This window comes from Lampetra fluviatilis, chromosome 6 (assembly GCF_964198595.1).
Source record: "Lampetra fluviatilis chromosome 6, kcLamFluv1.1, whole genome shotgun sequence".
NCBI lineage: Eukaryota > Metazoa > Chordata > Hyperoartia > Petromyzontiformes > Petromyzontidae > Lampetra > Lampetra fluviatilis.
Genome location: NC_136280.1, coordinates 17,108,839 through 17,133,454, shown reverse-complemented (window position 1 = coordinate 17,133,454; position 24,616 = coordinate 17,108,839). Strand labels below are relative to the sequence as shown.

Genomic DNA, 24,616 nt, shown 5'->3' with positions numbered 1-24,616 from the left:
GAGAGGCAATTACCATTAAATTATATATATATAGCTTAAGGCTCATTAATTTGCACAGTTGATGATGTTATTTACACATTAAATATAATTGTAATCATGGAACTTTTTCTTGAAAGTGAACGACTGCAACCAATTCATTGAAAACGCTATTTGACAACTGTTATTCACAATTTATTTTTTTGATAACCATTTAGTATGCCAGGAAAACAGTTTTAGTACTTGTGCATCACGTGTTCGGCACATTAGTGTGCGTGACTAAAGTTATCCATGAATGCAAAAGAAAAGCCAAGAAGATATTACTTAACCGAAGAGCACATTTCAAAAGGTGATTCGAGCCGAGTGGGAAAATGCAACGTGGGATCTGCAGAGGGATCGTTAAAGACAGCTGCACTCACTTTACCTGTGCGTGCCTTCGTTTGCCGGTAGCTGCTGTAAGCCCTTGCTGGGTGGCAGGGTGGTGGCAGCAGCGCAGTGCTAAAGCCCCTGCTTCACAGCAAGAAGTTCCTGGGATCGATTCCCGACTCTGTCGCCTTTCTGTGTGTCTCAGTTATTCCTCTGCTCTGCACAGCATTCCTCCGCGCTCTCTGGTTATTCCCATAGCTTAAAAAAATACTCCATTGCTGACCTACTGAATACCGTCAAATTACATATTTTGGATAACGCCTAGCAACGTCGCCCTCTACTGCAAACACTTTGCAGGACCATCCTGAAAAAAATTGTCTTGAGACTCAGTGAGGCTCTCCTGTGTAAACAAGATTAGCAATAACAGTAATGATACGATGCGATAATAATACTATGTGCGGTGTCTGTTGTGCTGACAGGGTGAGCGTGGGTTGCTGGGCCCTCGGGGACCTCCTGGGCTACCAGGATCACCGGTAAAGTTGCCAAAAGGCTCTCTCGTCAGCTGTCACACCAATACCATGCGTTTCGCAGAGCAGTTGTGGTGGCATCTATTATCAGAAACAGATAATTGAAGAGTTGCTCGGCGACATAGCTTTGACAGTGATGCACAAGCACACATTTTTCAACAGCAACCAAACACGTGCACTGTGTACAAAAGGCGCATGCAGTCTGCAAAACCACCAGTTCCTGAAGAACTGCATTGGTTTTAAGGCACCTTCAGTTGCTTGAACAAGTGTGACCAACAGCCAGCTGTCAGACAAAATACAACTGTAGACCGGTTTCATTCTTATTCGGACTCATCAGTACAGTACCGTCACGAATGCTCACTGCTGCCAAGTCTGCCTCATACATATAGAGACCGCACTTATATCTATGGGGCCAGATAAGCTTGCCTAATAGCAGCAGCAATTAGGATATTTGACTGACGAGAAAAGCCATCAAAATCCATCATATACAACGACAACTCAGCAGGTTCGTCAATAACTCTGTGGCCTTAGAAGGAAACACATCAATGGGTAGGTGACATTTTAGGCAATGGGCCTTCTCAACAGCATTAATGATGAACATCGCTTATTGTATATAGTTTTGTTTCCTTTTAAGACCAAATATAATTGAGGAATGTCCCGAGTGTATTTTCTTTGTATTGAAGAGTTAGGGGTATAATCGACCTTGTAAGTGGCTGAAGCAGTAAAACAGATTTAAATCTGGACCCAGGACTGCAGGAATGCTGTTGTGGCGTTACAGCCAAGGTGTTAAACGTTGGGGGGCTGACAGATGGTAAAGGGACTGCACAAGATAGTCACAGCTGGATGCAGTCGGAGAGAGTTCAGCAAGACACCGAGAAAAGGCTGTTCCTACATGCCGCTGTGTCAGCGAAATCTTGCCTGGTTTAAGAAATAAACTTTAAACAAAGGCTGCAAACAGGTGGGACACATCCATAGGTGTACATTTCGTGTTGAGGATCCCACGACAAGGTGTTTATCAGAGTTTAATTCAAAGTCATCTTCAACCATCCATGTTTTGAGAAAACACCCATTGACAGTTATAGTCAAGAATCAGGAATCCGAATGCGTCAGTTACATCTCAGAGAAATGGTGCATGTGGGTGATGCGTGTGCTGTGAGCTGGTGCTTGGATATGACTGTCGGGGAAAGCTGTTGAGCAGAACCGAAATGTGTTGAAAGCGTGGCTTTTTGATGGACTATGTGAATCACTTTGGAACAGCAGATGGCCATTGTTGAGATAGGTGTTTGAGACAAGAGGTACTACAGAAGTAAAAACAAATGCTGAGCTTTAACGAATGCAAAACACGATGCATGTGGCCTTTGGGTTGTGGCGCATACTTAGGTTGATGTGAATTTCTGAAAAAAGAATTCAGCAAAATAGTGGCACGTAACAGGTACATTTTGCAGATGTAAATCAGAGAGAGGAGGTTGCAATAGGTTGGACTTGCACACTGTGTGGGAGAGGGCAGACGACTGAGACAAGCATTGCAAGGGGCACCACGGTGGCGAGATGTTAAATACCTCGTCTGGTATGGAGGAGGTTGTGGGTTCGATCCTGACTCTGATGCCTATGTATTTGGAGTTTGCATGTTCTCCCCTTGGTGGTGGATATTTCTCTGGTGTCCCTCCCATTTCTCCCTCCACACTTAGAGTATTTGGATGCAATACATTTCCACATGCTAAGCCACTTCGTTAAGCTGTCATTTGTGGCAAGGTCACTTCTGAAAAAGCTCAGTGGGCCTCACCTGGTAAATAAAATGTAGTTTCAAAATAGTTTCATATGCTCAGATTCCTCAAACTGTGAGATTGGCACATTCAAATTTTAAGTTTATTTTGTTTAACCAGGTGAGAACTTAATAGACCACAATAGTCTCATTTGTAAGAGTGACCAGGGTCATTAAAATGACAAAAGCAATAACATAAACACTCAGTACAACAATTAATAAAATAGTAATCAGAGCAAAAACTACTGCATGACAGAAGAAGCCAAAAACAATGCACAAACATAGCTTCAAATTAAATCCCTACATTTCCAGTCACAAATATTTACTCAGACAAATTACATTTCATAAATCGTCAGAGTCAACTTCATGGGACCTCCTTTGCCAGTACCAAAATATGAGAATAGGTTTTCCCCTTTTTTCTGGCAACAAAACAGGTGTTGAGATGTTAAAACACCAAACTGAAACCTTTTACAGGGAATCATGTCTGCATTAACCAAAATACTTGTGGTCAGAATGCAAACAAAAAACATACTCTGATAATATATGCATTGTCTTTGAAACTGATTGGTCCAAAAAACAATATCACGTGAGCCCACCGCGTTAAAATAGTGATCAGCTACGGCAGTGGTGTTGGTTCTGCCGTGTTTCAAATCTGCCTTGTGTTCGCGAACACGGTCCGAGACATGTCGTTTCGTTTCCCCAATGTAACTGCTGCCTCAGACACAACTTAGTTTGTAGACACCAGGGTATTGCATGTCAGGAATCACATCCTTCACAGATGGGATCAAATCACGGATTTTGTGTACTGTGTTGAATCAAACCTAGATCTTGTGTTTGTTCAAGATATTAGAAATATTTTTGGCAACACCTGCTATGTATGGCAAGGTGATGGTTTTGATTGGGTCCTAAGATGGTTGTCTCCCCATGGTTGGGGATACAGCTTTGCGGATTGTGCAGTCTGAATATCCATTCATCTTGAGTGCTTGGTGTCCGTGCTCAAGCTCACTGGCTAGGTTGTGCTGGTCAGAGATGCAACGGGCCCTATGGTGTAGTGTTTTTTTATGAGGGAATTCTTCTAGACTGGATGGTGGTGGGAATCAGGCTTTAGATAGAAATCCGTGTGGGTGGACATCAGGTCGCTTCTCAATCAAAACATCCAGGACTGGTAGCTTGCCATCATTTTCCACTTCCATTGTGAATTTGATGGATGGGTGTATGGAATTGATGTGGTTGAAAAATTGGTTCAGTGCTGGCAGGCCATGTGGCCAGATGATCAACGTGTCATCTACATATTTCTTTCACAAGGAAGGACGTAGGGTGGATGTCAGGATGGCATCTGTTTCAAATTTCTCCATGAAGACATTCGCTACTACTGGTGATAAGGGAGAACCCATAGGGGTACCTTCATTTTGTTTGTAGAATGTACCATTCCAGATGAAGTAAGTGTTGGTAAGGCAGTGCCTCACCAAAGTTGGTACATCAGGATCCAGTCCCTGTTGGACCAAGTCTTCAATTATCGCAATGGCGTCAGGCACAGGTACATTGGTGAACAGAGAGACGACATCGAAACTGACAAGCAAATCATCTGGAGATAGTGAGATGTCCTTGATTAGAGAAACCAAGTGAGCTGAGTTGAGTACAGATGAGGTGGTCTTGCCTGTGAATGGCAACAGGGTCTCAGACAGAAATCGGGCCAGTTTGTAGGTGGGTGAGTTAATGGTGAATACGATAGGATGGAGTGGAGTACCTTCTTTATGAATTTTTGGAAGGCCATAAAATCTGGATGGTTTAGCAGCCGAAGGTTTTAGAGAGAGCTGCTTGGTCGGTTCGATTAGAGATGTGGAATTAGTGATTATATTGTTGGTTTTCGTGGCCAGGCGGTTGGTAGGGTCTCTGTTGATTTTGGTATAACTGTCATCATTAAGAAGGTCCTGAATGTTGTTGTTGTATGTGGTTTTATCCATGATGACAGTGGCATTGCCCTTGTCGGTAGAGAGGATGACAATATCATCTCTCTTTTTCAATTGAGCGAGTTCAAAACGCTCGTCCTTGCTGATGTTAGTAATGGGTTTCTTAGCGTTTTTGAGGATAGCAGCGATTTCAGATCTTGCCACGTCTAACAGGATGTGTCCCAAACCTTTGAGGACTACATCGACCTGGGCAATGGTATCATCATCCACTGTGATGTGTTTAGGGGTGACTGCGAAATTCAACCCTTTAACTAGTACCGATTTTAGGCTGTCGGAAATTGGGCTGTTACTCTGATTGATAACAGTCTTGTTAACATCTACTTTTTAACGTGTGGATCTGGCTTCTTTTTGGACAGGATGTTGAATTTAGCAATCAGGTTAACTTTAAATTTGGTTGACATTCTAGTGGCTGAAGAAACAGTCATGTGATCTGCATGGTCCCAATCAGATGTGGACATTTGATCTGTTAATGCTTAGTGTGATTGTAAGAGAGTCTTGTCTAAATTATCAATTTCAAATCGGAGCAGTCTCATTCTCTCTGAGATTAGAGCTAGGCTAGCCCTGAACAAGATCCGTTTTGCGTTAGGGGAAGTGACAGCGGCAATCGGTATTACCTTGTTGTCGCGGCATCTCTTCAGAAAGGTGAGGGACTCGATCAGGTGAGCCTTCTTGTCTCGCAGTCTGTTAAGAGATCTAACAGTTGTGTGGAAACCCTCTCCTTAGAGGCGGTTCAATCTTGCTTTTATCTTCTGAATATCACTTAATGAAATAATTTAAAGAGCAGATAAAGAAAAAAGATTGAACATCACTTTGCGCAAACAAAAGTTTATTCCCTTCATGTCACGTGACACGTCTGCGGGAAAAGCACAAAAGCCAAGTAATGTCAGCAACGTAGTTCCTCGTGGCATCGTGCCCGCAGATGGAGCCACAACTATTATTTTCGTATAATGTGAAATTTCGTATCAAGCTCTGACTTTTGTATTGTTTGGATTAATCCAAAAATCAATAACATATCCTTTCACAAAACGTAATGAGCACATTTTCTCTTGATCCTAATGTTTTAAACCCATTTAGGAGAACACATTGAATGTAATTGGGCAACGCATATTCCAGGCTTTTTAGGTGGCTGAGCCTGATTGGACGAAAGTCAATTTGGAGAGTCAGAAGGTGTACATTTTCCAATTAGAGAAACTGTCTTTGGATCAGTGTTATCTGTCGGGCATGGTTACTTTTACATTGCAGAATCCCTGGCATAGAGTCTGATTGGAACGATCTCACAAAAGCAAAACACATTGGTCGAGTTCGCAGAGGTGAGAAAGTTCTGGAGAGAAGGATGTGGTGAAAAGGCCAAGAGGCAGAGAGAAAAATCTACTTGATGACTTGAAGGAAGGAAGGAATCAAGAAGGAATTAAGAGACGTGAGGAAGAAAGTTCACAATGTGATCGGATGGAGGGAGTTTGAGCTGCCATTGAGGAGCAGAGAACTTCAGAAGAAGGCTCAAGGAGGCAGCTTCTGTGGCAACTCTAGTAGAGCTTTTGTGCTTTTCAATTTCCTGTGTCAGAGACCATTGTTTACAAAAGACAACTGCTGTTGGTTTACCAGAGAGCGTTACAAATGATATGGACCCTGGCGGGATGATTGGCTCATTCAACCACCCAACTAGAATTTGAACCAACACATGTATCATTGTAAGTCAAGTTAACACTTATTTAACTGTGGATATATATATTTTTTTAGTTAGACATGATCGTGTATGAACGTCTATACATTTTATTTCCACAACTGGTTAACGTTTCACATACATATAATGATGTAACATTTATCTAACAACACACACAACACACAAAGCTATCAGCCTTATCCAGACGACCAGATCAATAGAACTGCACTTGTCGTCATTTTGTAATTTTAGACCACAAACTCAAAAGAGTTGAGAAAGTGTAGCTCGCCAATAGATTTTGTCCTGCTTAGGACTCATCAGTATAGCACAGCCGTCAGTGTTCTCTGCTGCCACATGCCTGGGGAGCCTCCCATGTGGAGAGGGCTTGTGCCTTTACCCAATGGGAACCATTTGCTTGCCCAAAAGGCAAATGTATTTCCACATCATTGGAGATTTGAGTTAACATATTGTTTGCGGTGTATGTGTGTGTCTTGGGAACAGGGTGCCAGGGGTTTAGATGGACCATCTGGACCTAAGGGCAACATGGTAAGGAGCTGTTGAAACAGCAGCAGCAATGACATCACTTTATTACAGAACTATTGCCAATAATGTTATGTTACGTGACCTGACCAGTGTGATATAGATCGTGATGAATGTTAATATTTGCATCTATAACCCTCCGCTACCTGACAAGATTGCCACATTTCCAAAGAATGCATTCTATATGTGCCGATGTAGGCATCAAATTGTCACCCAAAAAGCTCCTCACTGGTTGCTTAGGACTTTTCCTGACTGAACTTAACACTGATATACTTTGTTGTAAAATTTCTGTGGAGAAAGAATAAATAATGATACTCTTTGGGTCTTTCGGTAAAGTCACATAGATAGAAAAATAATTTTTAAAAATCACGTTTCGATCACAACACAAGCAATCGTCCTCAGGTGAAAAAATACAGCTTGTGTTGAAATCGAAACGTCTTGATTTTATTTTTCTATCTAAGTTACTTTACCGAAAGACCCAAAGAGTATGAATTCCTGCAGTCACGAAAGCTTTAAGTCAAGAATAAATAATGAATCAACAGAACACCCATCGGCCTACGGCCTTCTGAGCTATTATTCCCCTGCAGGATTTAGTAGTAGTAATAGGTTTTTACCCTTTCATTTGGCACCAAAACTGACACCTTTATACAAGGGATCATGTTTGCAATAACCACAACACAAGCAGTCAAAATGCAAAAAAAAAGACAACTCTGATAATGATATGCACTGATTGTTATTCATGCAAACTCTGGACTAGCTTTCAACAATGTCATGAGCAGAGTCAGGCCCGCTAAATAAATCTCGCTGCGTTTACAGATGGTTTAACACGTAGGCTTTTGCTGATTGGCCGTGTCGGGTGGTGGAGGGTTATTACACATACATAAATAATGCAATCTAACCCAAAAACGTTTATTATTTACAGATGGTATTGCTAGACAAATTAGTAAAAGTCAGTATGTACTGTGGTGGAGGGTTCTGGGTAATGAATAATTAGTGAACAGACAGGAAGTCCATCTGCTGACGAAGTCAAAACCAACCAGAGTTTCTCTGCTTAAGCAACTTCTTATGGAATGTATTGGTCCGTAATGCCCAAGGGCCTGCTGTGGCAACGTGGTACGCAGCCTGGCACAGCAGCACCTTAGTCAAGAAACCGCACGTTGAGTGAATGGTGGTCCTTGCATTGGCATGTTCTTGCTGCTACTGAGCGCGTTTGCTTTGCAGGGCCCACAAGGAGAGTCCGGTCCTTCAGGCCAGCAAGGCAATCCTGGCTCCCAGGTATGTGTCCATCATCATCAGCAATGGCCAGTCCACTGCTGGATGATGGCCTGGTATCGGTTATTCCTGCCTTGGAAGTTTGACTTCTAGGTCTTCCACCACTAGTCATCATCTTCTGCATTGGTCAATCCACTGCTGAATGAAGGCCTTCCAAAACCGCCTCTGTCATTCACAAAACTGCAATGCACAAATCCACGCAGCACCTGCACACGTGCATATTCCATTGCTCTGTCTTCTCGGTGGACGTCTTCCTGGATGTTTTCCATTCCTCGGCTGTCACTCTGTCATTATCCCTTCTGGCCTTGATGCGTCCTGCCCAAGTCCATCTACTTTATATTTTTTTAAGTTTAAAATATGTACTTAACCTGAGTGTGTTCTCTGATCCATGTGTTAATTTGTCTATCTCCTCTATAATTCCAAGCTTGCATCTGTCTGTGCTACTGTGCGCACTTCCCAGTTTAGTTCTGCTTGGACAATGACTTCGTTTCTGATTCAGGTGTCATAGCTGGGAGGGAGCGTTCTTTTGCACATTGCTCTGCTATTTTGCAATTTCAAGTTCAGCTTTTCAAGAGCATACCAACTCCTACCCTTAACTTTGTCATCACTTTTATTCATTTTTCCCCTTCAACAGCGGTTACAGGTTCAGACGTTCTCTCTTGTGTTTTTCAGTCGCAAACTTTTGCACGTGGCGTAAATGAACCTGTATTTAAATACCAATTTCAAATTGGCATCATGGTATTTTTTTAATTTTATTGAGACAATGCGCTGGCCCGATCACAGTGTTTTAGTTTATGGTTTTAAGGTGAACGTCAGGGACAAGCGGCCACCTTGAACAATGGCAATGATGCCACTAAACCTCACCAAGAGATCCCCTAGCCATAATGCTGACATGCAGACCCTCAAAGTCTACTATGGCAGTATCCATACCATCTGGCTTTAGGTCTTCTCATTGTTTGTGAACCTTTGGGTATCTGTATCGATAACCTGCCTGCACATGTCCCATCCATCACAACCTCCTTTTATCGGATAACAGTGCTTCCGTAAAACTCCTAGCCTCTGTAGTGACAGCTGTATTCAAACAATAGATGTGTCTTTTGTATTTGCTTTGTTCGTTTCAACCTTAATAAGCCCCCTTTTTTCTATGTCCACATTCTAACCGACAACGGTGGTTGGGACCCATCTCTAACCACTGCCGCAAAACTGTATTTTCGGAAACCTCACATTAAGGGTAGCAGGGTGGTGGCATGGTGGTGACACTCGCGCCTCAGAAAGAAGGGCCTGGGTTCGATTCCCAATTAGGACGTCTTTCCGCGTGAAGTTTGTATGTCCTCTGTTCTGCATGGGTTTCCTCTGGGTTCTCCAGTTTCTTCCCATAGCTAAAAAGAAAACGCAATTTAACTGGCGTTGGTCACAAATCCCAATGTTGAGCGATTACCTGCTCACTTGGGATCACACACAGCAAAATTGCCCCATATTGTGAAAACTTGGCATTACCCTCCTAAAAAAGAGTCTTGAGACTCAGTGGGGCATGTGTAATAATTACAAAGACTTCAGTGTCGAAGATCAGCCATTATTGCTGATAAACACTGCAATTCCCCAGTCGAGATCCTCGTTAACAAACGTACATCATCCATACGCTACAAGGGCCCAATTCATATGCACAACTTTATTTCGTGCTTTTGCGGAAATTCCCACCTATCGGCGAAATTCCGCCGACCAGTGGAAATTCTGCAAACGTGATTTGCCAAGTTCACGCGCAAGTTCCTGGCCCTGCGTCTCACATGCACACACGTGCACACACACTCACATGCTCCTCTGCTCTCAGCAAAGGTTCCCAATCCTTAGCTTAGCATGGCATGGCCTAAAACAATGATGATGAAGATATAGATGATAGCAATGATGATAAAGCTGATAATAATGCTGCGACGACGTCAAGGATGATAATAATAACGTGACTGCTGCAACTGATGATGATCCACCAGCACCCAAACCACCATCCCCCTGTCTTTTGGTGAACCAACAACCTTGCCTCCTAAATAACTGGATTACAGGTGTGCGGTAGTGCCAATAAACACCTCAGCAAGAACGATCTCGAATCATTCCTCTCTTTGTTTAGATCTCCCATTTCCTATCTGCGCTTTTGCCAATAATCAGCCCTAATCCTCAGCCTTGCTCTCCCTTTTGTGTTTGTTCTTTTAACCTGACCTTATCCTCCCTATCCTTGCTTCATGCAATCGGCTGTATTGTGCAGACCATACGAATAAAACTGCCATTGAAGCATATGTCATATCAACACAAGCGGCATAGTGTTGGTGCATTGGCTCGTGCACTGCACATTGAACCTGGCAACCTCAATTTGGTTCCCAGCCACGACTAACATCAGTGGCAGGTGATATCTGAACCACTCCTGGGCCGCCACTTTGCCAAACTGCACAGCATGGGGAGGCCTTCCTTTAGCAACTATTGAACAGTTTTGTAAATTATGATTGCAAATGTATGAGTCAATACATTTGTGTCCATTGTTTTTACTTGCAGGGTTTACCTGGGCCTCAAGGGCCCATAGGTCCACCTGGTGAAAAGGTAAGGACAATGATATAATGAGGATATTATGATGAAAGTTTAACTCATGATATTTACAGTATATGCTGAACAAGTGCTTTATTCCACAAGGAAACGTGTATTTCACAAGCAGTAATGATGGTGATAGGAGATCATGTGTGATGTTAATCTGATTGTTTCTCATTGCAGTTTACATGTATTGCAGTACTGTGTTAATGTGCCTGAATTATGGTAATGTTACAGAGGTGAATGCTGTTGATTGTAAAGTTGATGATATTGACGAATACATTTTCAAATCTAACCAAATAATTGGTACATTTGCTGTTAGCGTCATTCTAAGAGTGCAAGCCGTTATGTATGGATGTGTTGTATTTCACCGAGTCGGCAGTAGTTTCTCGGTAGGGGCAGCGTCACTGTGTATTGACCAGTTGAGTCATATGCGGGTACTATTTTAAAACTTGGGGCATTTTTACCATGTCGCTGGCACACAATGGCCTACCTACTTTTTTTCATTTATGTCATGGGATGTTACATTCACAGTGCAGCAGACAGAGTGTGTTCTTTTAGTGAATACACCTACAAAGAGTTACCAGGGCGGCCTGGCCAAGTAAAACCGCAAATCTCTGCAACAAGAGAACGCGCTAATCCTGGGCCATGTTGGTAAAGTTATAATTACTGGGGGAATTGATTCCTGGGAAAGAACACATTGGTCCTTTGATGTACCACAGCGTGTGGTGCAATGCGTGTGTCACAGATTGAATGCTCTTCTCGGCCAGGTTTGCTATGCTGTGTGAGTGGCTGTGATAGTGGCAAGGCGATAGTGACGTTCAAGGCCTGCATGTGTGGTGCTATCATAACTGAATGATGAATCATTGCAGGGTCCAGCAGGAAAGGTTGGCATTCAGGGCCTTTCTGGATCTGACGGACCCCCGGTATGAAAACACACTCCTCTCCGCTGTCACCACCATTCATAGAGCCTCTTACCAACGACAGCAACAAAAACAATCAAGAACACAGCACATTACCACAACTATATGATGAACATGCACAGAACTAATATTGTTGTTAACATTGTCAAAGTGTTCAAAAGGAAGAGTGGTAGTGAACTAAGAAGTATGCTACTTGTGCATTCTTCTGCTGGCCAGCTGTGGCGTTGCACATGTAACGTCTTGCTATGTAAATGAATGCACGCTTGATGGTTCTTCGCCCCTAATGTTCACATTCTATAAATACACATTCACACAGCGATATCCCAACGCCATGTGTTGCTTCCGTTGCCCATATTTTTCAACGGATATTGAACAATTCGACAGAATACCACATTATCTGACAGTGTCACGTACGGTATCCGGGGGCAGTAACACAGTGAAACTACTGGTAAGCACATTCCTGCTGTGCCCACGTCTGTGATTCTCCATGCCGCCGAGTGTGTCGGTGACAACCACTGCTCTTTCCAGAGGAATTCTTCCAGCTCACGTGTTTTTAACCTGATGATTGTCAGGCGCTCGCCAGGTTATAATGTGGACATGTCCACCTCCTCCAACATTATTGTTTTTGTTGTTATTACTACCCTTATTGTTTACCCAGGAAAGCCTCACTGAGCCTCAAGACTCTTTTTTTAGGAGGGTCCTGCCAAGTTTCAACAGTAGGGGGGCGATATTGCTGCTGCGTGTGATCCCAATTTAGTAATTGCAAGGCTTGCTTTTCATTGTGATGTTTGGCCAGTACCAGTTCCGTATTTTTTTAACCTTTTCTGGTCAATGTGGAAGAGTAGACCAAGTATCATAGAGAGGGTGGCTCTCTAGAGGTCCCGCGAATGGAGGCCCATCCACCATCATTAGCAATTGCAGGGCTGTATCTTTACCTCTGCTACTAAAAGACGGTTATGTTAATTATTACTGATAGAAGTTATAGCTGGTGGTATCCCTTTGATGTTCCACTTGCCTGGATTGTGATTAAACGGAATGTGTTTGTGATTATCTGCAGGGACATCCTGGGAAAGAAGGCCCACCAGGGGAGAAAGGGGCACAGGTACGTCGAATGCGAGTCGATATCCACGTGGGTGCTACACTCCTGTGTATTTGTGGGATGGTTTGTGTATGTGTGTGCATGTGTGTATATATGTGGGGAGCGGGAGTGTCGTGGTTAAAGCGCTGTTTTACGAATCCGGCAACCCAAGATCAATTCCCGCTCAAGGCCAACATTAGTGACCATTATCTAAACTGTTCATGGACCTCCCCGAGGTTGACTCAGCCTCAAGTGAATACCTGGTTTGGTGTCTAAAAATTGCCACTGCGGTGACAAAGGCGGGTGTGGTGTTGACTACCCATCCCCTTCGTGTGCCTTGCCAGCCTTCATAGGTACTTGCTAACATAACTTACCCCAACAGTCTGTTCAGGCTATACGGGGAACCTTTGTTTTTTATTCATATGGAGGTCCTACCAACGTGCCAACGTCTCAGAGCCAAAACTTAGTGGGGTGGCACAGCGAGCAGCATCTGCCAGTCATCTCACTCGGCTAACCCATGACACCTGGGTCTGTCCGATCAACTCCTGCCAACAGTGAGCCTTCCACACTTCACGTCACAGCCTCAAAATGCACATATACTGGTACGGGCGCGATGGTGGCATCACCGCCACTTAGTAATAAATGGGGTCTGCTGTTGTTATTGTGTGAATGTGCAGATTTTGTTGTTGTTGCATCAATGACCACTTACCAAATTAAGCAGGTGGACATGGTTCAATTACCCCTGGCCATCGGTGTGCATTTTATATGATCGGCAGTGTCAGTTTACTCGGAAAACTACAACAGCTGTAGGGATAGAAAGTGATGGGCAATGTGCAGTGACATCCGCATTATTTCCATTCATGTCCAAAAAAACCTGGCAAAACGGTACAGGACACATTTTCATCCACAGTTAAACAACACTCACCTTTCCCGTGGTCCTAAAGCAATCGCTCTTTTTTAGTACAGTCCCCTTTTTATAAATCGAGATTATTACCCTGTGGCTCAGGAAGCTGGGATTTCATGTACGTGCATATGTTTGACTGAGTGTGATGTGCATTATATAAATGCTAAACTGTATAAGTTATAGATGTAGCATTTTTGTGTATGAGTTCACCTATTTACAGCTCTACACATTTCGTATTTACAGCCCTGAGCCTGGGGTTTAAATTTCACATTCCTATGGCAGGGAGAGTATTCATAGGCCACCACTGTTGCCATTCCCACAAAGTGGTTTCCTCTTTTTGTCGAACCCCAGAGGGATGATGACCTGACTCAATCCTCCCAACTGGCGACCTTTTGATTGCGAAGCGTTCGCTCACCCGCTGAACCACCTGGCCGGACACCAATGCAATTACATTGTCATGACAGAATCCGAGGAATCCCTGAGAAGTTTGCATCAGTTGTGTGTTACACTTTACAGCTGAAACTTGTCATGCTAGGCAGCAGTAATGATTTGGTATTTTAGGGAATATCCGTAATTACGTTGTGCCATGTGTGAGACTTCTCAAATCTGATTGTGGTTTTCCTCCACTGTGGTGCTGTAATCATGTGTTTAGTCAAATTAATATTCACGTTGGCCGCAACTTACATTGTTCCTTTCAGGGACCTGCAGGTGCTCAGGGTCCCGTGGGCTACCCAGGACCACGTGGCGTCAAGGTAATGTATGGAAAATTACATCGATATCTCAATGGATAATTATACGAGTAGAATATTAACCGCTGAGTTGATAGTTGATTCAGTTCCATTATTCTTCAACCAAAAGTTGGCACATTATGTTTGTCTCAAAATTACTATCCTGAGAGACGCTCTCACCTCAATAAATACGAGGGGCTGAAGGATTCTGGCATAAATCTGAACATGACCGTAAAATTTCGTAGCCGAAGAACTGTTGAACCGTGCGTTCCTGGTCTCTTGAGTTCTCACCGGCTTTAACAAAATCAACTTGAAACGTAAAACTTTATATTTTCGTGAAAGGCGTTTACACAGAAATAAAGACTGATTCACCCCCCCCCCATCTCCTACCAGCAATTTGATGAATGACTGCGATGTGAGATTACAGCACAACAAGAGAGCAGTCACGAGCACAGCGGGAGCGGGGTCAGGGCCTCCCTCCCTGCCCTCCCCTCCCCTCGGCAGGCTCCTTGCACTCAAATATTGGCGGTGCCTTTTTCTTCTCTATGGCCGGTGAAAAGCAACCATGACAAATTCAGTGGCAAGTGACTTAGCCAGTCCATCTCTTTGGCTACGAGTGTGTGACTTGCTGATGCACCGACCACTGCCTTGACGTGTATGTTTGGGGCATTGCGAAGTCACGTGCCTCACGGTTTGGCAGTCGTAGCCGCAGTCGCACACAGGAGATGGATTCTACGATTCTCCACCCACGCATCTGGTATCTGCATCTTCTGTGGTGTGTGCCGATTTGATAAAGTGCTGCTGTTGTTGTATCCATGGAATATGGAGGCCCACTGATGAGCTGTGCATAGAGGAAGGTGAAAGCTGTGCGATGTGGTGGTGGGCTCGCTGATGAGCTGTGTTTGCTGAGCCCTCCGTTTGAAGGCCACGTGTTGGTCGACACCATCTCGATGCTCGATCAGCAGTGATGAGAGGTGCAGCGTGAACTCACGCACGATGCGTGTGCGGGCGAGGGGACGGGTGAACGCTTCTCTTGGTGCTATTCATCTTTTGCATATGTTACCCATGCTGTTAAGACTACAGTGAAAATTGTGTATATTTGGATGTTTTTTTTTCCTTTGTAGGGAACAGAAGGGGTTCGTGGTCTTAAGGGGAATAAAGGTGAAAAGGTGAGTGGTCACTTTGCTTTGAAAATGTTTACATTATACATCCACTTTAACATGAAGAGATCGTCATTTACTCATGCAGTAATCACCACTCGCCGTGACAATTTGTATCAATGCGCACCCTGTCGGGTATAGGTATCAGAACCTATAATTAAACAGCACACGAACTCGGCACGTCCATCAATAACGCCTTTACAAGATAAGAAAATAATAGCAGGCGTTTTAGGCAACGACCCTGCTTTACAGCGCATAGAAAGGCTGGTGAAGTGGAGTGTGCATCACTGCCAACACAGCATCACCAAGTAATTTCCCAACAAACATCGTCTGCAAGCCACCTGTCAAATTATTTTATTTAACATTTATCGTACCAATAAGTACAGCAATTATACGTTCCAGTTAATCCGCGTGTAACAAACGCTTTGTTTTCTAATGCAGGTGTTTAAGATACATTATCTACACACAACTAGCAGCTCGTCAGCTCGCTGTGGATGCTAGGACCATAACCCGGTCGAAGATTGTTGTTTAACTGCCTTAACTCGCCTTTCAGCTTTTGTGGCACACACACAAAACAATCGGTAGGCGTCCTTGTGGAGAATGCAAGTAGCAAAATAAATAAGCCTCCAACATTACTGCTTCCCGTAAATGGCCCTTCGCATAAACAATGCAAATATTTTCTTTACCCATGCCATCGGCCACACTGCCTCGTGAACTGCGTGAGTTCAGCAGTACCGGTTCAACGCAAGCAAAAACTCTGGACCGGTTTCGACATGCAGTGTGATATATGGAGGAGGCCTCGTTAGGGCGGTCATCTTGCCGTGACACAACTTTATTTTCTGCTCATGCTCATTAATTCCTTGTTTTTTTTTGCGTGCAGGGTGAAGATGGCTTCCCAGGATTCAAAGGCGATATGGGAGTGAAGGGTGACCGGGTAAGTGCATTTCCATTTTTAAAGCACGACATGAACATACATTTACTTCCTAACAAGTGCACGTGTTTACATAAACACGTTTACAAATATGTGGCGCCCGCAAACACATGTCTATTGATAGATACACTGTCTTGGCATTGCATTATTTTTACGAGAATTTGTTGTATTATATCTTTAGTTTTGTAAATTTAGTGCATTCTGCATGTATATACCGTGTTTACATAATGCACAAATTACAAATTTCCATGGTGTAGGCGAGTATATATAGGGCAATCACTGTCGACTTCCCACAAAGCGGTACTCGTTTTATCGACCCCAGAGGCATGATATGCTGAGTCAAACACAAACCTCACATGGTGCAATTAACCCCAACCAGGATTTTAACTCGCAACCTTTGGGTTTCGAGCCGCTTGTTCTACGACTAAGCCACGTGCAGTGATGGCCAGCACCGCTGTGGTTTACGTGAAGCTAAATGTATTAATCACTCACGCGAATACCCCTTCAGCGAACTTCCAATATGATGGAAAATCAGACATCGCCCTTTGTTTGGTGTGTCAATGATGCAACTCTTCACTGAGCATTTCACAACTTCGTTTAGAATGTTACGCCTAACACATTCCACTTGGTAAATGTATCGGGCTGATAAATTGGAAGCCTCTGCCAACGTCTCTTTTCCCAAGCTCTCATAACCTCGCACAATGTGTCAACTCTCATTTATTACGCTATGACAGGACCGTTTGTTGGTGTGAATGTGTGTGCCTATGTTTCAGGTGTTAATGTGTGTGCCTGCGTTCCAGGTGTGAATGTGTGTGCTTGTGTTTCAGGTGTGAATGTGTGTGCCTATGTTCCAGGTGTGAATGTGTGTGCTTGTGTTTCAGGTGTGAATGTGTGTGCTTGTGTTTTAGGTGTGAATGTGTGTGCCTGTGTTTCAGGTGTGAATGTGTGTGCTTGTGTTTCAGGTGTTAATGTGTGTGCCTGTGTTCCAGGTGTGAATATGTGTGCCTGTGTTCCAGGTGTGAATGTGTGTGCCTGCGTTTCAGGTGTGAATCTGTGTGCCTGTGTTTCAGGTGTGAATGTGTGTGCCTGTGTTTCAGGTGTGAATGTGTGTGCCTGTGTTTCAGGTGTGAATGTGTGTGCCTGTATTTCAGTTGTAAAGGTGTGTGCTTGTGTTTCAGGTGTAAAGGTGTGTGCCTGTGTTTCAGTTGTAAAGGTGTGTGCCTGTGTTTCAGGTGTGAATGTGTGTGCCTGTATTTCAGTTGTAAAGGTGTGTGCCTGTGTTTCAGGTGTAAAGGTGTGTGCCTGTGTTTCAGGTGTGATGTGGGGAGCGACAGTGTGACAGTTTGCGGATTGCATTACAAACCTCGTGGCAAGAAGTTCGATTCCTGACAAACAACCAATAATCACTGACGAATATCTGAACTGGTCCTAGGCCTCCCCTACGTCGACTCAGCCTTAAATTATTACCAGGTGCAGTGTGTTAACATCGCCACTGGGGAGACAAAGGCGGCCACGTGCGGTGTTGGCCACCAAACCCTGCGTGTGCCGTGCCAGCCTTTGTAGGTGCTCGCTAACATAATTCGCCCTTACAGCGTGTCAATGCTATGTGGGGGATCTTTGTCCTTGTTTGTGAATGTACAGGGCGAGGGCGGCCCTGCAGGAGTAAGGGGAGAGGATGGACCAGAGGGGCCCAAGGGGCGCGCAGGCCCTCCTGGTGACCAGGGTCCAGCTGGCGTGGCAGGAGAAAAGGTACGATGATGTGTTTAACTTGTACCGGGTAATCACGTCCCCAGACTCACTCACCCAATGTTTGGCTGCGTCAGTGGCTTGCTGTTTTATTGTGGGTGAAAAAAAGTTTCGTTTATCCAGGAAACCTTCGACATGTTTGGCCAATACCAGTTACATTGTGTGCTTATGAGATTACACCGGAGAACCCTAAACAGGGAGAGAACATATAAACTCTACGCAGAAAAGTGCCTAAGTCAGGAATTTATCCCTGGTGATTCTTGCTGTGAGGCGCGAGTGTCACCACTACGGTGCCCTAAACCCTGGTATTTTCTGAAGGAGGCGAGTCGGCAAAAACACAAATATATTCTTCTCCTCTCAGCAAAATTGATTCAAAATAAGCAAACTCCAGATCAGTTTTGTCTGCAACGATAAAACAAACCTCCAGTTGTTGAGTGAACCTGTTATCGCCATGTTTCCCAATCAAGTATGTAATTTGCAAGTAATACATTTGCTGTGGTTGAATAGAGGCTTGCTAACTATATTAATGGTTTATTCAAATTTTTACACTTGTTTGCCCAGAAATGTCTTTAGACAGTTTTTTTTATGTTCTGCTGGGTTTCCACAGTAATTGGCGAGTAACTTTTCAAACTTGCCACATATCCCCACCACACAACGATTGACTTCAAATGACGTCACGTGATCTTTAACGTCTACCGTACAGTAGACGCCGTAAATTTTATGGTTATGCACCGGCATTATTAACCAGGACAGTCTACTAGATTCTAACCGCAAACCTCTGCAACAAGCGGTGAATGCGCTATCGGGGGACCATGGATGGATAATGCTAATTATGGACTGGCCACCTCAAATGCGATGTCACTATGGAAATCTATTTTGCTTCCAGGGCAAGCTGGGAGTCCCAGGACTACCTGGGTATCCAGGGCGTCAAGGACCCAAGGTGAATTTACCAATGTTACACCCACCACGATTAATACTGTACGATGTTATTGTGACTGATAATCATAATGAGAAGTTTATTTTCTTAGTATAGCCCACTGAGCTACTAAATTATTTGCAATGGCGACTTGGCTGGCAGATATCAAAGCATTCCACAATTAATATTAAATCATAACCATCATCCAGTCACAACACAAGCCACTCTCGTTATTTTTCTATAGCTTTCATCAATAAATGTAATGTAATTAATGTTACTTCTATGTCAATACAGGAGATTACGTGGTAATACTGTAAAGACAACGAGCATAAACAGCAGCGGGTTTTGAATCACATGAGTGCATTAATTTCCACAGAATCAAATGACTTCTCAGTCCATTCATGCCAGGAACAATGGTATTCGACGTTGATCTGTCTCTTCCTATAATCTGGTTGATTGTGTGCATGTGTTCAATGGTTGAAACGTGGTTTCCGAAACACAACTTGCTCGTGTATGTGTTATTTATTTTATGCTGCTACTTCGTCGACAGTGGTGCACAAGCAGATAATAACAATGCTCTGCTATATTCTATATGGTCCATTAATTTAAATCCATCATCATTGTCAGCCATGGTCAATCTGCTGATGAATGAAGACCTCCCCAAGTCGCTGCCACATCTCCTGCAATGCGACGGTCCATTCACCACCTGCACGCTAAATGATTTAATCGCCCCATCTCCTCAGTTAACGTCCTCTCGGACCCGTTCCCTTCCTTGGCCACTGCTCCGTTATTATTCTTGAGCATTACCAATTATCCCTTCTGACCACGAAGTACCCAGCCCAAGCCCACTTACCTTTATTAACTGTTTGGTTGATGCCATGAACCGTTCACCTGGGTGTGTTCTCTCATCCACGTGTCCCTCTTTTGGGCGTAATTACGTGCTTCTGTGATTGCTTCTTTGTCATTAATTTAATATTGTGATATTGTCTGTGTACTTTTAATTTAAAATGACCTCGTAACATCATGCCATAACTGCCCTCACAATTGTTGTCATTGCCACCTTGTGTTTTTTCCACATCAGCAATGTTTACCGTGTTTTTTTTAAAAACACTTTTATTTATTGCAGGGCTCCACGGGTTTCCCAGGTTTTGCCGGAGCAAATGGCGAGAAGGGCGCACGAGTGAGTGCCTTCGCAAAACAGTGCCTCCCCGCACACACACACACTACTACACGTTTGCTTTTAGTGATGCAGCAATGGGACATGTTCTTTTTTCATATAATATGGAGATGTCTTGAACCTAAACACCCTTTTGTGAACAGGACTCTGACCAATCCTTCTAGGAACCAGAGGCCTGAGCGCGGAATGAATTAATGCAGCCTAGAAATGGCATAAGCTTGGTTCATGATTTGTCATAGGCCCAGGTTAATAACGGAGTGAAAGACAATGTGGCATACTCGTGTTAGGAGCGACGTTAGGAGTAGTCAGGACCACTTGAAAGTCGATTGTCAAAGTAAATCAATTCAATTATAATCATGAATAACATAATGTGAAAATGTATAATTTATATTGTTAAATGAATACATTCATACAATAATAACCAACATTCATCATATAAACATCCTTCCCTCAGCCACAGACCGGCTGAAGTGCACATAGCGATAACGCCATGGTAATCATGTTACATGGGTGACATCATGGTGGCCATATTACAAGGGTGTTGGCTTCCTGGAAACTGATTGGGGCGGAGGGAGGGAGGATGTCATCCATAACAACCACTGCCACACCCATATCACTGCGATCTCACTTGGATTTGCATATTCCCTTTGAATTTTTATAACTTTTCTCTTATGACAGTTTATAGTTGTACTAAAATCGCAGCTGCCCAGGTAATACTGGTTATTTAATTATACATGTTTTTTTAAGTTAATTATCAGAGATAGGAATTACTTGGTGAATTTTCTTTACATTTGATTCAGACAGTCCGGTAATTGGTATCTGTGTTCAAGTGACAGGAATTAATTTGCACCGACATCTGCTGGTTTTGCGCCGAACTTCATCATAGGCAACTGCATAGTTTTGATAGACCTATGATGCTAGAGTGGAAAAAGTAGCATCCTTACTTTACAGTTATCATTATATTTAAATGAATATTGTTATTAAATGAGTTTTTACCCCTCCTCTACCCACAACCCCCTTCACCTCACAGGGCTCACATGGAAAACCTGGACCCAGGGGACAAAGGGGGCCCACTGTGAGTTGTTGAGTTGAATGTAATCCAATGCATTGATTCAGTCTTGATTTGTTGCTTTGCTTCAATGTTTGCTTTTAGCGGTGTCCACATGCATGCCACGGTGAATAACTTTTCTCATTGTGGTAATTGCCTCGTATATGTTTGCACACCGTTATGACTGACACAAAATAATAATAATCATCATCATCATTGTGGAGAAAATTGGCAACAAAGTAAATAATCAGATCGTTCGTCTCCTTCCAATGTGTCCCTCCACGTAACAATTAACAGTGTATTATCCATACGATCATCCACACGGCCTTCTGGAAGTGCACCTTAACAGCAGCATTCGTTCAACACGATCAAACTCTAGACCGGTTTTGTCATTTAGTGTCTCATCAGCAGAGTGGGGCTTTCTTGAACCAATGTTGCTGACCTACAAGATGTTTATAGGCAGCAAAGACCCTCGACAGAGATAGTGGGAGATGTGTGAAGCGTGAGATGTTGGAGATATGTGGAGAGTGAGATGGAAGATGCATGCAGAGTAACTTTGTCTCAATGGAGATTTTTCGGGACCTAAATAACTTAGTTTTATTTAGGAAGATTGTTTAGCCAGGAAAGCCTCACTGAGTCTCAGTGCTCTTTTTAAAGAAGGGTCATATCAAGTTGTCCGAGTATGGGGAGACGATTGCTGGGCATTATCCAATTAGGTAATTAAGTAATTTGTAAGTAATTTTTTAAAATTTGACGCCAACACACAATGGCCTATGCTGGTTTGAGTGATGTCACTTTGTCTCGAACGACTAGGTAAAGCAGATGGCACCTGTTTTTATAGCTAATACATCCACATTATTAATCGGAGTGCACTGCCGGATTCGAACCACAAACCACCGCAATGAGCATGCTATCACTGAGCCATGTCGCCGCCACAATGAGATAAAGGATGCGGCTAAATGTTTGAAATGGGAACGTGAGAACCAGATTATACTATACGCGATGTTTCCCGTAATGCGGGTTCAAGTGTTATAGCGCGTATTGAAATCCACGCATGTGCAACAGGGTCCACGTGGGGAAAGGGGACAAAGAGGACCCACAGGCAAGCCAGGAGCCAAGGTAACGTCGTTTATACGTTCAACTCTTTACATCCAAGTCAACTACCTTTTGCTAAAATTGTGGACAAATAAAAAATAAATGTTAAATTCAGGAGATCGCTCTCATTATATTACTAAGGGTTATAAACCCAGCCAGCTAAAGAAGGGTCCTATCACACTATTATGCAATTATAACCCTCAATCCATTTTAATGGTTATGTAACTTTCACGATTAATGTTTTTTTTTTAAGTAATATGACCAATCCATGTTGCATTATATGAAAGTGATTTTACATAAAGTTGATATATGTTTGTGCATTGTTTTTATGAGTTTTTGTTCGTAAGGCAGCAGTTGTTTTTTGCTGGAATTTACATTTGGTTGCATGGGCCCTGATTTTTTGTTTGGTTTTGTTTGCTTTGATTTCTAATCCGTTCATTTGTAGTGCTTCGTTTTTATGTTAATGCTTTTGCCATCTTGGTGACGCAGGTCATCTTTGCAAGTGACACTCTGCCCTGGTGTCTTGAGTTCTCAGCTGGTGGAACAAAATAAACTAAGCATTCGCAGTACACTAGTCCCTCGGTTAATAGTGACATTGGTTAATGGTTTGTTGGTTAATGTTTCGCCTCCCGTAGAACCCCCATGGTTTTGACAAACGTTAAAACATTTATTTACAGCACGTTTATGTTATGGACATGGTGGCGCCAATTTCGGCCAATCCGAATGCTCGTAAGTGGCGCTGAGACACTCAGCGACGCCCATTTATGAGCATTTAGACCGCGACTCTCTTTGTTCACATTATGTTTTCAGTTTTGGCAGTGGAAACAGCTTACTTGCAGACTCGGTGATTTTTACTTGTAACATGTATTTCCTATATTCGATTATCAGTTTTGGCAGTGGAAACAGCTTTTACTTGCAGACTCGGTGATTTTTACTTGTAACATGTATTTCCTATATTCGATTAACAGTTATTTTGGTTCACAGTAGTTTTTGTGGATCTGATTTAAAATGTTAACCGAGGGACTACTGTATATAAACGGTGGCCTAACTAATCTAAGAAAACTTGACACGTGATGTTTGTGTCCAGGGATCGTCTGGAAATGATGGCCCACCCGGGCCTCTCGGAGAGCGGGTGAGTCACCTTTCGTTGTGTTTATTTGTGCTTGCGCTACTTGATGGTGGTTGTGTGATCATGTTCGTGGTGATAATTTGAGCAATGGTAGTTACGTTAAGATTCATGAAATAAACAATACAAGTGAGGGGGGGGAGGTTAGAAAGTAAACAGAAAAAAATTACGTGAGACATGCTGAGAAAGAGGAGAGGTATACATAGAGATGGCAATGTGAACCAAATGATTGAATACTCAAAACTCAGAAAAATGGATGAGGAGAATACAAAGAACAGAAATCGGAGAACTCGAATATTGTTAAAGATGTCACAAATTATGATTGATAACTCACAAAAGACAGCCGCTGCAGAGAAATGTGGACCAGAGTACATGACAGGGTAGAACATTCACATGTACACAGGTCTCTGTTACGAAAAAAAATCATATTTCAACCAAGGAATAAAAGCATGTTCCATGTGAAGATTTGGGTTCCACATGTCACACTGAAGAAGTCAGCTCTGGCAAAAAACTTCTGGACCAGCTGGTATAACTGAACATCATCAAAGATCCGGGACCATTTGTTGCAACAAAAGCAGCAGAACTATTTATATAAATGTCACGTAAATAAGGACCTGAATTGCCTAATGTCCCATTCTTATTTCAAAAACGTGATGAAACTTCAATAAATAAAAGTAAATTACAGATCAATCACTCTATCGCCATTCATCAGGACCTCAATAACCTCCCTCGTCATAGCTTGAAGTCATGCCAAGCCCTGTTGGACCCACGCGCTTAACCTTTAACAATGCGAGTTTAACCCCAATGAAGCTTGGAGAGCTGAATGAAGTTAAAAAATAATTCACAAACAAACATCTTGTGAAAACCCAACGCAGAAGATCCCTGGGTTTGACTTCCATGAAGCTCATGGTTCACCATAAGCCACATCCACTGCACAAACCATGGCAACAGATGCGGATACCTGATGCACAAATGGGACTGTGGTCATCCAGAACAACAACGTATAATGACGCAATGCCCGATCTACAAATATGAAGGAGACATCACAGCGATACACTCCGCTGGCTTTTGACCGCCTGAATGTGAAATTGTAGTTTTTGCTCTGCATATACATCAGCAGCCATATGACAGAAGTGGAAGAAG

At 43.1% G+C, this 24,616-nt stretch overlaps 1 protein-coding gene across 5 annotated transcripts in view; it reads left to right on the top strand.

Annotated features, from left to right (window-relative positions):
• LOC144933216 (uncharacterized) overlaps positions 1-24,616 on the top strand; it is a 153,591-nt gene that overhangs the window by 78,327 nt on the left and 50,648 nt on the right. For all 5 annotated transcript variants that reach the window (XM_078857874.1, XM_078857877.1, XM_078857875.1 and 2 more), the window contains 15 exons: positions 822-875; positions 6,763-6,807; positions 8,023-8,076; positions 10,612-10,656; positions 11,514-11,567; positions 12,622-12,666; positions 14,245-14,298; positions 15,399-15,443; positions 16,315-16,368; positions 18,007-18,114; positions 18,998-19,051; positions 20,154-20,207; positions 21,235-21,279; positions 22,318-22,371; positions 23,435-23,479. In XM_078857874.1, the coding sequence (XP_078714000.1) occupies positions 822-875; positions 6,763-6,807; positions 8,023-8,076; positions 10,612-10,656; positions 11,514-11,567; positions 12,622-12,666; positions 14,245-14,298; positions 15,399-15,443; positions 16,315-16,368; positions 18,007-18,114; positions 18,998-19,051; positions 20,154-20,207; positions 21,235-21,279; positions 22,318-22,371; positions 23,435-23,479 (810 nt within the window). The remainder of the gene's footprint in view (positions 1-821; positions 876-6,762; positions 6,808-8,022; positions 8,077-10,611; positions 10,657-11,513; positions 11,568-12,621; positions 12,667-14,244; positions 14,299-15,398; positions 15,444-16,314; positions 16,369-18,006; positions 18,115-18,997; positions 19,052-20,153; positions 20,208-21,234; positions 21,280-22,317; positions 22,372-23,434; positions 23,480-24,616) is intronic.